Raw genomic sequence first — 13080 nt, forward strand, 5'->3', positions numbered from 1 at the left:
TTCTTTAATATATTTATTAACTTTATCTATTATTTGGTTTCTTTATCGTACTTTAATAAGGTTTCCTTATTGTTTACTTTTTCTATTTTTATGATTTTCTTTTTCTATAAATTGTAATTGTTTCAATAAGAAAAATATCAGAAAATCATTGCAAATTAAGTTCTAATTTTCTTCCTTTTGTTCTTGAAGCTTACCCACTCTACGAGTTTATTGGGAGATTGGCCCATCTCGATTCGGTCTCTATCATGCCGATATCTCAAAGGCAGACTCAAAAAAGGATTAGTGGAAATGCGTAAGAAGGGTGAAAAAGGACATAACTTTCATTTCTCTTAAATATGAGTTAGGGCATTTTTCATGACTTCTCATGAAGTTGTTACGAATTCATGCAGTTTATTATAAGTTGTTATATTAATATTCTTGGCTGTTGTATTTAATTTCTTAGTTATACAAATTGTTAGATTTCCATATTCAATTTGTTTTCATCATTCGCAAATTCATCGGTTTTCTTAAAAGTTTTCTCCATTCGCTTTTTGCGATTTTGCTCTACTTCGGGTGATAAACGATGAACGCTTTAAGATGACCAAACATTTGACAAAACCAAAACAAAATATCATAAAATTCATTTTAAGGATCTAAGTTGATCATGCTTAAGCCCCTGTATCTTGTCATCCAAATCAAGTCAATATCCGTTATTTTATCTGATAATATATAACGAACACCTAAGACTAAAAAAGTTGTAAATTATGCACCAAATGATCCTGTGGTAGCTTTTAAGTTTATCAAACTCAATTGTACGTTGTCCTAAGAGTAAAGACACTACAACCCAATAACTATTCTCCACATAAAAAGCACCAGCCGTATTCTTTTCCTCCATTTTAAGAAATCAACTAGCTAAACAAATATATTTAAAGAAATAACTTCTCCAAAAACATCTATTAATTCGTTTGTCTGACTTCATATATATTAATTTCTTTGATCAATTGCTATTATTTTCAGTTCCATTTTTGTTATCAAAGAAGGTAATTAATATTTGGCTATATTGGATTTTATCATATGTTACTCTACGTACACGTCATATATTTAGATGACTTTGATCTTGTCGATATGTTTTCTAGCTAGGCGAGGATCAACGGACTTGGATCAATGGCGCCTATTGGTGTTCGTTTGCAAATCGACGATCACCATGTAAATATTCTTCTTTCTTAATACTTAATCGACTATACTCGCAACTATCGTGCATAGCATATATGTTCTTTTCATATGATACACTAAGTTCCCAAAACTAAAACTATATCATTGTTAGCTAGTATTTCATGATTTATCTCTCAACGACATTGATAATTAGTTACAAGTTTTGTATATCATGTTCTTCTTTCCAGGTTGTGATCGATAATGGTATACTGCAAGTAACATTATCGAACCCTGAGGGTATCGTGACGGGCATACAATACAATGGTCTTGATAATGTGCTTGAGGTTCGTAACGATGAATCTGACAGAGGGTTAGTTTCACTATTGTACAAACACTATCTATGTTATATCAGTAGATGAATCAGAACATTTTCATTTGCAAGCTATTCATTTTTAAGTTTATTCACCATCTTGGAAAAATGCAGGTATTGGGACGTGGTTTGGAGTGCTTTAGATGGCTCCGGCAGGACGGGAGTTCTCGAAGTGTATGCTCTCAACATTCTCTAATAGTTATTCATATAATCATATCATGTAAAAGTACAGTTCTAGCCATGCATATAGTTGTAATGAGATATACATAATGAAATAAAACTACATAAAAAATAAAGAGAGAATTCTAAAAATATTGATTTATAAGTGAGTGATCAAAACATTACATAAGAGTCCTTTTTATAGGAATTTCTAAATGCTGGATTTACAGACACAGATAAAAGCGTAAATTAAGACAATAAGTGATTTATGCGTTTTTGACGAAAAATGAAATAGTTGAAAATAACTAAAATTTAGGACATGTCTTCAGTGGTGAAATTGGAACCTTAATTGACGGAATTTGGGTCCGACAGCTTGTCACATATCCAACTAGTCGAGACTTTTCTGTACGTTGTTTTGGGTTGTAACTCCACTCGTTGAAGAAGTTATTCTCATTTTATGTTCAATAACTGGTCCAAGTAAAAGTCTGCTAAGTTTTAAATCCACTCCATTAACTTATATCATACATTGAACTGATAAAACTGAAAATGCTTCTTTCCTAACAGGATCAAAGCAACAAGTTTCAAGGTTATTGTGGAAAGTGAGGAACTTGTTGAGGTTTCCTTTTCTAGGCCATGGGATCCGTCCCTAAAAGGAAAATTCGTTCCTTTAAACATAGACAAAAGGTTTCGTTGGTGTTTTCATACTTTCTCCAAATCAAAGCATAGTAGAATCAAATCGAAACTCTTTGTTTAACATATTTAGTTCGTTTATTCTTTTGTACGTAGGTTCATTTTGCCTCGAGGTTGCTCTGGTTTCTACACGTACGCCATTTACGAGCACTTGGGTTCACAAGAATGGCAAGCATTTACTCTTGGTGAAACACGAGTTGCATTCAAGCTTAGAAAAGACAAGTAAGCAGTCACATCCCTATGTTGTTAGTAGACTCGTGTTTTACTAAATCACAGCTTATAGCCTCAATGTACAAGAAATGTTGCATTTGAGTCGGTTTGTTGAGAGCTTCTATAACTTTTAATTCCATACAATTTTGTGTTCGAAATTAGAGAATTAATGATCATATGTTTCTACTTTTGGCAAGTATTATCATTTGTTATGGTTTTATGGATGCTGAGCTAGAATATTGGTCTATGTTTGGAGCTATAGAGTTAAGAGAGAGCATAACATATGATGTATATTTATTGAACATTTTCTGTAACGTTTGCATAGCTTTCGGTATATGGCGGTAGACGATGATAGGAAAAGATACATGCCATTGCCAGATGATCGTCAATCAGATAGAGGCCAACCGCTTGCATATCCGGAAGCTGTTTTGTTGGTCAATCCAGTTGAACCTGAGTTCAAAGGAGAGGTGATGTTATTGTTACTAGACTAGTTAATACCACAACAACTAAACAATCTTAATTGAAAAAAAAATGCAGTCCTTGAGGCTTTATTTTTGTATAATTTGTGTAGGTGGATGACAAATACCAGTATACATGTGAGAATAGAAATCTTAGGGTGCATGGTTGGATATCAAATGATCCTTCTATAGGGTTTTGGCAAATCACTCCAAGTGACGAGTTTCGAACAGGTGGGCCTCTCAAACAGAATCTTTGTTCTCATGTTGGACCCACCTGTCTAGCGGTAAGTTACTTTTGATGGATATTGAATCAGATTTATGATAGGAATATGATAGCAATCGGCATAATGTTTTTATTGATAACTTTAAGCTGCATACATTCAATGAGGGAACATAACCCTTAAATAGAAAATAAATCAAACGGCTAACACCCTAAGAATCGGGCTAACATAACAACCAGAGACTAAACGTTATTATTCACAGTAAACAAACTGAAATCAGTAAAATGGGCTGACTTTTAAGAGTTGGATCACGTTTCAACACCCTCCCTTGATTCAAGCTCCATTACACCTAGCCAATGTCGATAATAAACAAACTTTTCTCGAGACAGTGCCTTGGTGAGAGCATCAGCCAGCTGCTCATTAGTCTTACAATACTCCAGTTTCACATGATCTTGATTCACCATTTCTCTCACAAAGTGATGCTTTAATTCAATATGCTTGGTACGACTATGCAGAACAGGATTTTTACTGAGATTGATTGTAGACTTGTTATCACAAAACAACAAAGTGGCCTTCTCTTGTTTTTCTCCAAGATCATTCATAATTCTCCTTAACCATAAAGCTTGGCATGTGGCAGTAGTGGCTGCAATGTACTCGGCTTCAGTGCTGGATAGAGCAACCGTGGACTGTTTCTTGGAGCTCCAAGTTACTGCTCCACTTCCCAATGTAAATACACTAGCTGAAATACTTTTTCTATCATCTCCACAACTGGCCCAATCACTATCCGTGAAGCCAGTAAGTTCTATATTACTACCCTTTGCATACCATAATCCAAAACCAGAAGTTCCAACAACATACTTTAGAATTCTTCGTGCAGCTCCATAATGAAGTTTTGAAGGAGCTTGCATAAATCTAGAGATCATCCCAACAGCATAAGCCAAATCAGGCCTAGTATGAGTTAAGTAGATCAACCCACCCACTAGGCTCCTGTATGTTTGTTCATTGCATTTATCTGCTTGATCTTCAATTAAAAGCTTCTCACCAGAGTTCATAGGAGTTACTTCAGCAGTACATTTTGATAACCCAAATTTGATTAACAAATGCTTAGCATACTTCTCTTGACTCAGAAACAGCCCATTTCTAGTTTGCTTCACTTCCAACCCAAGGAAGTACTTCAATAAACCCAAATCTGTCATTTCAAACACTTGTCTCATACCATCTTTAAAGTCTACAATAAGATCAGGTGATGAACTAGTACATATTATATCATCGACATATAAGCATACATACATAGCACCCAGACCTTCATCATTCTTAACATATAAAGTTGGTTCATTCTCACTTCTTTGGTAGCCATTAGTGATAAAATAGTTATCAATCTTTGCATACCAGGCCCTTGGAGCCTGCTTTAGACCATATAAGGCTTTTCTGAGTTTATAGATATGATCAAGCTTTTCTTTAACCTCAAATCCTTGAGGTTGTTCCACATATATTTCTTCATTCAAGTCTCCATTGAGAAAGGCGGATTTGACATCCAATTGATTCACATTCCACCCCTTTTGAGCAGCAACACACAACACCACCCTTATGGTTTCGAACCGGGCTACTGGAGCAAAGGTTTCCAGATAATCCACACCATATTGTTGTGTATACCCCTTTGCAACAAGCCTAGCTTTATACCTTAACACTTTTCCATCTGCCCCAACCTTGGTCTTAAACCAACCACTTTTTTATCACTTGGGAGTTTAACCAATTCCCAAGTCATGTTCTTCTCTATCGCCCTCATTTCCTCATTCATTGCTGCTTGCCATTCTACCTTAAGACTGACTTCCTCATAAGAGGAGGGACCAGTTACATTCAGAGCAAATTAGCAAGCATAGAAGTCATCATCAACTTCTACTTATTTAGCCTTGTCATATGTATCATCAAGGCCTCTTAATCTGTGTAATTTGGAAGTAGGGGTGAAAGGTATGGTAGGGTTAACTTTGGTTAGAGGTAATGGCTGTATTTTGAGATGAGGCTGATGAGGTAGTTGTCTGAGTAGTTGGAGGTGAGGGTGACTGCGTGTTAGTGGAGTAAGATGGCTGATTGTGAGAGGGTTCATTTGGCATGGGCTGAGTGTTAGTGGAGTGAGACGGCTGATTGTGAGAGGGTTCATTTGGCATGGGCTGCTCAGGAGTGTCAGGAAACGGATCAGTATAATAGGTATGTGTAGTATTGCTAGATGAACTACACCAAGACCACTTCTCTTTTTCAAAGAAAGTAACATCTCTACGTGTAATGAACTTCTTGGTGTTAGGATTATAAAGTCGGTATCCTTTACATTGAGTAGAGTACCCAATGAAGATACACTTTTCAGATTTGTCATCTAGCTTTTTTCGAAATTGTGAAGGTATTAGGCCATAGGCAATGCAACCAAACACTCTTAGGTGATTGACTGAGAGTTTTTTGTTACTCCAGGCTTCTAGGGGTGTTTTGTTTCTAACTGCTTTAGTGGTGGCCATATTAATGAGATAGACAGAGGTGGCGACAGCTTCTGCCCAAAAATGATTAGGCAGCTCTTTTTGTTTTAACATGCTTCTGGTCATACCCATTATAGTTCTATTTTTTCTTTCAACTACACCATTGTGTTGAGGGGTATAAGGGACGGTAAGTTCCCTTTTAATACCATGGAGTTCACAAAATGAGTTGAACTCATTAGATGTGTACTCACCCCCTCTATCTAACCTCAACACTTTGATGGAGTGTTCACTTTCTTTCTCCACCATAAGTTTAAAACTCTTAAATTTGGAAAACACCTCTGACTTATCTGCTATAAAATAGACCCAACACATTCTTGTATAATCATCAATGAATAATAAATAAAACTTACTTCCTTCTAGGCTTGTGGCCTGCATAGCTCCACAAACATCTGAGTGTACCAATTCCAAAGGCTTGGTAGCTCTCCATGACTTAAAGGGAAAGGATTCCATTGCTTGTTTGCCTATTACACAACCTTCACATTTGTCTGCTTGTTGAACGCTAGGCAGACCAATAACCATTCTTCTATCATGCAATAATTTTAAACTTTGAAAATGATAGTGGCCATACCTCTTATGCCATAGAACAGAAACTTCATCTATTGTTTGTGAAGCACATTGAGTTTCAACAGCTGCTGCACACACAGACTCAGCAGCATTAAGCAAAAACATGTTATTTTGAACATGCACCTGCATGAGAGTAACCCTAGATGTCTTGCTTTTGATTATGCATGTCCCATCATCAAAGAGGAGGGAATACCCCTTTCTCATCAGCTGTCCAACACTCAATAGGTTATAACCCATTTGTGGAGCATAATACACATCATCTAACAACTGAGTTTGACCATTAGGGGCAACGATTTTAACAGTGCCCTTTCCTTCCACAGATAAAGCTTTCTTGTCACCAAGTCTGACAGTTAATTTGAACTCATCATCCAAGGAAGTGAAACTTTCTCTTGAGCCGGTCATTTGATTGGAGGCACCTGAATCAAGGAACCACAGGTAGGAGGTGTTATCTTTGTTTCCGTTTTCTGCCATAAGAGATAGTTGATCATCTATACATGCCATGAACAAGTATTGGTCATTTTCTTCATGATTGTCTTCTGAATTAGTTGCCAAGTTTGCACTAGATGGTTCATTAAGATACCAACAGTCCTTCTTGACATGACCTAGCTTGTTGCAGTGATCACATTGAGGGATTTTGCTTCTGTCTTGACTTCTCCCTCTACCTCTACCTATAAAGGATAGCTTGCCCCTTCCTTTAAAGGAGGAGTGATTCTTGAATGATCTGTGGCCTTCTTGCATGGTCTGAAGGGCCTGCTCATCGCCATTGCTTTGTTTTTCAGGAGTGGATCTACTATTCAGCCTTTCCTCTTGTGATTGAAGGCATCCCATAAGCTTTACCGGACTCAATTGAGAGAGATCATGACCAACCTCTATAGAGGGTACAACATAATCAAACTTGGGAGTCAGACTACGAAGTACTTTCTTTACAATAGTTTGGTCAGGAATTGTTTCTCCATAGGCCCGTTTCTGACTGACTAAGGCCATAACTCTTCCAAAATATTCTCCAATACCTTCTATCTCTTTCATGGCAAGGTTCTCAAAGTCTCTTCTTAAACCTTGCAACCTAATGGCCTTCACTTGAGAATCTCCTTGGAATTCCATCTTCAGTATTTCCCATGTTTCCTTAGCCGTGGAAACAGCAACAATGCGTGAAAAGAGTTGATCATGAACAGCTTGTTGAATAATTGCCATTGCATGAGCATCCCTTTTTTGAGAATTCTTTAGTTTCCCAGAATCTTTTTCTGTCGCGTCATATCCATCAGTCACAAGATCCCATAGATCTCGAGACCTTAGTATGGTCTTCATTCGAACACACCAGTACTCATAGCCTTCTCCTTTGAACACAGGAATTGGAGTTGGAGTTGTGGGGAGAGTGCTTGTTTGATCAGCCATATATTGCTAGCTGAATACAAGAGTTACGGTTTTGGTAAAGAAACAAATCTGTTAGGGTTTTGATAAGAGATCGATTCAAATTGGCTCTTGATACCAATCTGATGGATATTGAATCAGATTTATGATAGGAATATGATAGCAATCGGCATTAAGTTTTTATTGATAACTTTAAGCTGCATACATTCAATGAGGGAACATAACCCTTAAATAGAAAATAAATCAAACGGCTAACACCCTAAGAATCGGGCTAACATAACAACCAGAGACTAAACGTTATTATTCAAAGTAAACAAACTGAAAGCAGTAAAATGGGCTGACTTTTAGGAGTTGGATCACGTTTCAACAACTTTGTCCGCATCAATCTAAATCGATACATAAGCGTAAAAAAGTTAGATACGTATGTTCTGTTAAGGTAAAATCTATACATGAGAGAAAATTTATTATAATGCAAACGTTTAGATCTCTATATATTGACTACACTAATAACCGAGGCATTTATAAGTTCTGTCAAAGTAAAATGTATATTAGCTAGATACTTAAACAAAACTAAAGACCGTAACCGAATTATTAATTTCGTTCAACACGACCAACATTTTAGACCTGACTAAAATAAATTATATAACCAACAATTTAAGTAAAACTATTTATTTTAAATAGATCTTATAATGGTTGTTTTTACAATTTGTTGACCCCTTTATCACATTCCAATTAGTTCATAAACAAGTCGAATAATTGGTCATCAGTCTATATGTATGTCTAATCTCGAGCTTTCGTGTATCAATTGAAACAACTAGGTTTTTGTGGGTGCACACTATGCCGGGGATGATTTAGTTCCAAAATTTGGTCAAGGTGAGGCATGGAAGAAGGTCTTCGGACCCGTTTTTATCTATATGAACTCGGTAATAGATGGACAAGACCCTCTTACCCTTTGGGATGATGCAAAAAGACAGGTACAAGATTACATGAAATAGTAAACTTGTATTTGTATATATACCAAGCATGCTTATCCAATATTTGATTTCAAATCAGATGATGGTTGAGACCAGCAGCTGGCCTTATAGTTTTCCAGCATCCGAGGATTTTCCTAAATCAAATCAAAGAGGCATGGTTTATGGAAAACTACTAGTTCGAGATAGGTAACCATACGCTTTACTCAAGATCGATGATGCAATTCATTTTCAAAAGATCAAGTTATCTCAAAGTTGTTCATTTTAGATTTGTAGACAGTAATGATATGCAAATCAATGGGGCGTATGTCGGTTTAGCTCTACCAGGAGAAGTTGGATCATGGCAAAGAGAATGCAAGGTGATTCTTTGAGCTATTTTATTCCTTTTTCCACTAGATATAAATGATTATAAATATTTTTGATAATGATCCAACAAGTGTTTACAAGCAGGATTATCAATTTTGGACGAAGACAGATGAGAATGGAGATTTTTCTATTAACAATATCATAACCGGCAATTATAACATATATGCTTGGGTTAGCGGATTTCTTGGTGACTACCGAAACGACAGTTCTATAACTATCACTCCAGGTTAGATAAAAGAAGCATAAAATTATTTATGTATTACATATTAGTAAGATCTTAGAAACTCAATCTTCAATCTCAATCATAATGACCTATATATGTTCTAATGATCCTCTAGTGTTATTTTGATTTCTTAATCTTATTCTACTTCGTAAAATACTAGGTTGTAATATTAATGTTGGTACACTCGTGTACGAGCCACCAAGAAGCGGTCCTACACTGTGGGAGATAGGGATCCCTGATCGATCAGCTGCAGAATTTTATGTCCCGGATCCTAATCTGCAATTCGTGAACAAGCTCTTTCTTGATCAACCTCAAAAGTTAGTTTTACATATAGAAGATTCAATTAGATTCATTTTTCTGAGACTGTTTTTTTTTTCTTGGCCATTCTCAGCAGATTTAGGCAGTATGGCTTGTGGGAGAGGTATGGGGAGTTGTACCCTCAAGGAGACTTGATATACACAATTGGAGAGAGTGACTATAGCAAAGACTGGTTTTATGCTCAACTTCCTAGGTACAAGTCTTTAACGCATACCTAATAAAAACTATTTAGTATAAAACGATGCATATGACCTATTAGTCTGGTGGTATGAACTATCTGATTTAGTATAAACGCCTTAAATTGTACTTCTCTTGCCATCCGGAATAATAAAAAGAGTGTTACAATATTTTTATGAGTTGCTAAAATGCAATAGAAACCATAAAGCTTGACCAGATTAATAGCATTTATTTCATATAACTATTCACATTATAGAAAAAAAGAGGATAACTCGTATGAAGGAACAACATGGCAGATGAAGTTCAAGCTAGAAAACGTCCAACAGGCTGCTACTTATAAACTACGAATAGCGTTGGCTGGTGCATCTATAGCGGAATTACAGGTATATACACAATTAAACCTCCACAAGCGCGTATAAAGTTCGCAACGTGTTCATTCTGCGTTTTTTTTCTATAATAATCGTTGATTATCTACTAATGGTAAGCTTTTTTTTGTAGGTTCGGGTAAATGATCGAAATAAACCTCGTCCTCTCTTTACGACAGGTCTGATAGGGCGTGATAACGCGATTCCAAGGCATGGGATTCATGGGCTGTATTGGTTGTACAATGTAGATGTTTTGGGTTCTCTGCTGTTAGAAGGAGACAACACCTTTTATTTCACACAACCACGATCGCAAAGCCCGTTTCAAGCTATCATGTACGATTATATTCGGTTAGAAGGTCCTAGCAGTACATGAAATATATGTTGTTTAAATTGTTTACAATAAGGGTGTTTATAACAAGTAGCATGACACTTTTCAGTAAAATGTTGTTAATAAATATATAAAAACAGGAATGTTGTTTTAAGTTATTGTTTTACAAAATACAAAGTGAAATAAAGGAATACAGAGAAGATTGTGGAATGTACACCGGAGCTATACTATACAAAATCAATTGAGAGGTAGTATCTTCATTTAACTTCATCTGTTTTAATCATTACATTGAATAAATACATTGTCACAAACATTAAATTTTAAATCTTATCTTATTGATCCCAAACCATGATGGTTTTTTGTTCAAGAACATTAATACAAAGAATGAAGAAATACAAACCCGATGACTAAATGAACAATAAACTCAGACCATTAATTCAACAAACTGTTAAAAAACGAATACATCCATAATCACGAAAGAACAAGACCAGAATCACCAACTTTGATGAAACTTTATAAACAGATGAAAATTGAAAGTGAAAACTGCAAGTAATTATTGTATTTTTTATAACATAATTACTCTAGTTTAAAATTGTAATTACAATTATTTACTTGTTTAATAAGTTAATTTTATTTGTACCGAATCTCACCCTTTCAAATCTTCAACATATATGACTATTTTTCCTTCTATACTGAATACATATCTTGTACTTATGAAACAAAAATTTATTGATTTTGTGTATATTACCGTTCCCTCCTATTCAAACAACAAATTGTAACTTTATGAACAATATTAAGTAGAACAAAGAGTACATCAAATCCTAAATTATATGAACCACGAAATACATGCATTTAGCGTCGAAAAAATTAGAATAACCAAATACATTTCGATAATTGGTTGATTTTGCCATGTGGCATCAAGTGACTAAACCATTTCTTTTAAATCAACATTTTAACCAACACTATTAGAAAATGGCTATTTTTGCTACAAACGTTTTTCTCACAACTCAAATTTTCTGACAAACTTTCCACAACTTTTCGCCAATAATCAAAAACTAAAAAAGTCTTAAAATTTTACCCAGGTTTCCTACAACGTGGTGGCGTAAAACTATGTTGTCACAATTTCGTCGAAAACATAAATCCATTTCCGACAAACTATTGACAATTAGTTTAATTCATTGCCCCGAACTTTAATAGAGTTATAATACGACTCCTGTAGTTTAACAATTCTTTTTCTTTAACCAATTTACTTTTCTACCATTGAAGTTTAACAAGGTTATTGTATGGCCCTTGAAGTTTAATAAAGTTATTATTTTCTTTTTTTTAACTAATATTTTTAATCTTTTCTTATACGTTTAATCATATGCATTGCTTAGGTTAAAGCCTACATGGATTTATCATTTATTCCCTACTTAATTGAGCCCTGTTAACGGCTTCACACATGCAATTATGCTATTACTAATCAGTAAAAGAAGAGAGAGATGCCAACTTAAAAAGCTCTTTCGAGGGAGTTGATAAGGGCTTCACATATATATTTAAAAAAAAATTAAATGAAAGAGAAAGTGGAATTCTCTAAATGAGAATTTTCGTGCTCCTTGCTAATTGTTTGTCGTAAATGTTTAAAAACACTTTTAAAGACACGATTAAAAAGTAACACGCGAGTTATGATCGCATATGAATTAATTAAGTCGGTATCTATGAAAATAAAGTCTAATATTGAAGAAACACTAAGTGACCCCGGGCAGATTATGGGTAATCTGGGGGCTAGGTAATGTTTCCCACGAAGGTAGGTCCAGCAGAGTAAGTTGTACTTCAGGGAACCTGCAAAACAGACACCGTAAGCTCGTCACTGAGAAGGGGGGGGTTCCTCCTTGTGACCACCCTCCGGCGTGAGAATCAGTCTATATTGCTCTTTGAATATAAAAGTATATGAATACTATTAGAGCAGTTATCAAGTAAGTTATACGAGATAGTAGATGATCTTACCATTCCAAGATATTGGAGTATTTATAGCCGAAGGTAGGTTTTCTAGAAGGTACAGCCGGCTGAATAGTATTCCTGTTCAACCAACAGTGGATTACGCACAGGCCATACTGGTTGGTGGGTAGGTTACAGCCAACAGTAATAAAGTCGGCTGCACTATTCCACCAACTGTAGACTATGCACGTCCCACTGACTGTGGATTGTACGCAGGCCATGCTGGTTGGTGAATAGGTTACGGCCAACAGTAATACTATTCCACCAACTGTAGGCTGCGCATGCTCCACAGTGAGGGTTGGTGAGTAGGCAGCGGCTAATAGTGACAAACAGTACTAGAGGGTGCTCCTCCTCGCACTGTTGTCGGTGAGCTGTCACCCTGTGATTGGCTCATGGGCTGTTCTGGTCGGATCGTCTGTCGTATCCATACCTTGGTAGGTATGGTACAAAAGATCTTTCAGAATCAGACTGGCTCATTTGGGCGGGATTGTTCCCGCCTTGCTCATGCCTTCACGTGACTGCTGAAGTAGCTAGTGTCTTGTACGTGTAGCCCTGCTGTCTGCGGGTAGCCTTCCCTGATGGCTTGTATCCGCAACTGCGGGAACAGGCGGGGTACTTCACCATTGGGAGGCTTTCCCTGCGTGTACAGGTTGCGTACTGCG

The 13080-nt window shown here is 36.2% G+C and overlaps 1 protein-coding gene across 1 annotated transcript; it reads left to right on the plus strand.

Annotated features, from left to right (window-relative positions):
* Window positions 1-1078: 1078 nt before the first annotated feature.
* Window positions 1079-10521, plus strand: LOC143590370 (uncharacterized). Its single transcript, XM_077070872.1, has 15 exons — window positions 1079-1185; window positions 1380-1501; window positions 1616-1675; window positions 2225-2344; window positions 2447-2572; window positions 2886-3027; window positions 3132-3302; window positions 8512-8667; window positions 8747-8853; window positions 8933-9023; window positions 9115-9256; window positions 9414-9570; window positions 9648-9764; window positions 10005-10131; window positions 10247-10521. Exons 1-15 carry the CDS (start codon window positions 1144-1146, stop codon window positions 10484-10486), a joined length of 1920 nt encoding a protein of 639 aa, XP_076926987.1. The 5' UTR covers window positions 1079-1143; the 3' UTR covers window positions 10487-10521.
* The last annotated feature ends 2559 nt before the right edge of the window (window positions 10522-13080 follow it).

Source organism: Bidens hawaiensis, unplaced genomic scaffold, assembly GCF_021521415.1.
Source record: "Bidens hawaiensis isolate Kalapana, Puna unplaced genomic scaffold, B.hawaiensis_p1.1 tig00038508_1, whole genome shotgun sequence".
Taxonomy (NCBI): Eukaryota; Viridiplantae; Streptophyta; class Magnoliopsida; order Asterales; family Asteraceae; genus Bidens; species Bidens hawaiensis.

Excerpts from the sequence above, each read along its gene's own strand:
- LOC143590370 (XM_077070872.1), top strand. The coding sequence starts at position 1,144 with ATGGCGCCTATTGGTGTTCGTTTGCAAATCGACGATCACCAT. Across the intron at positions 9,765-10,004 it reads TTTTATGCTCAACTTCCTAG|AAAAAAAGAGGATAACTCGT; the intron begins GTACAAGTCTTT and ends TTCACATTATAG. Across the intron at positions 10,132-10,246 it reads CATCTATAGCGGAATTACAG|GTTCGGGTAAATGATCGAAA; the intron begins GTATATACACAA and ends TTTTTTTTGTAG.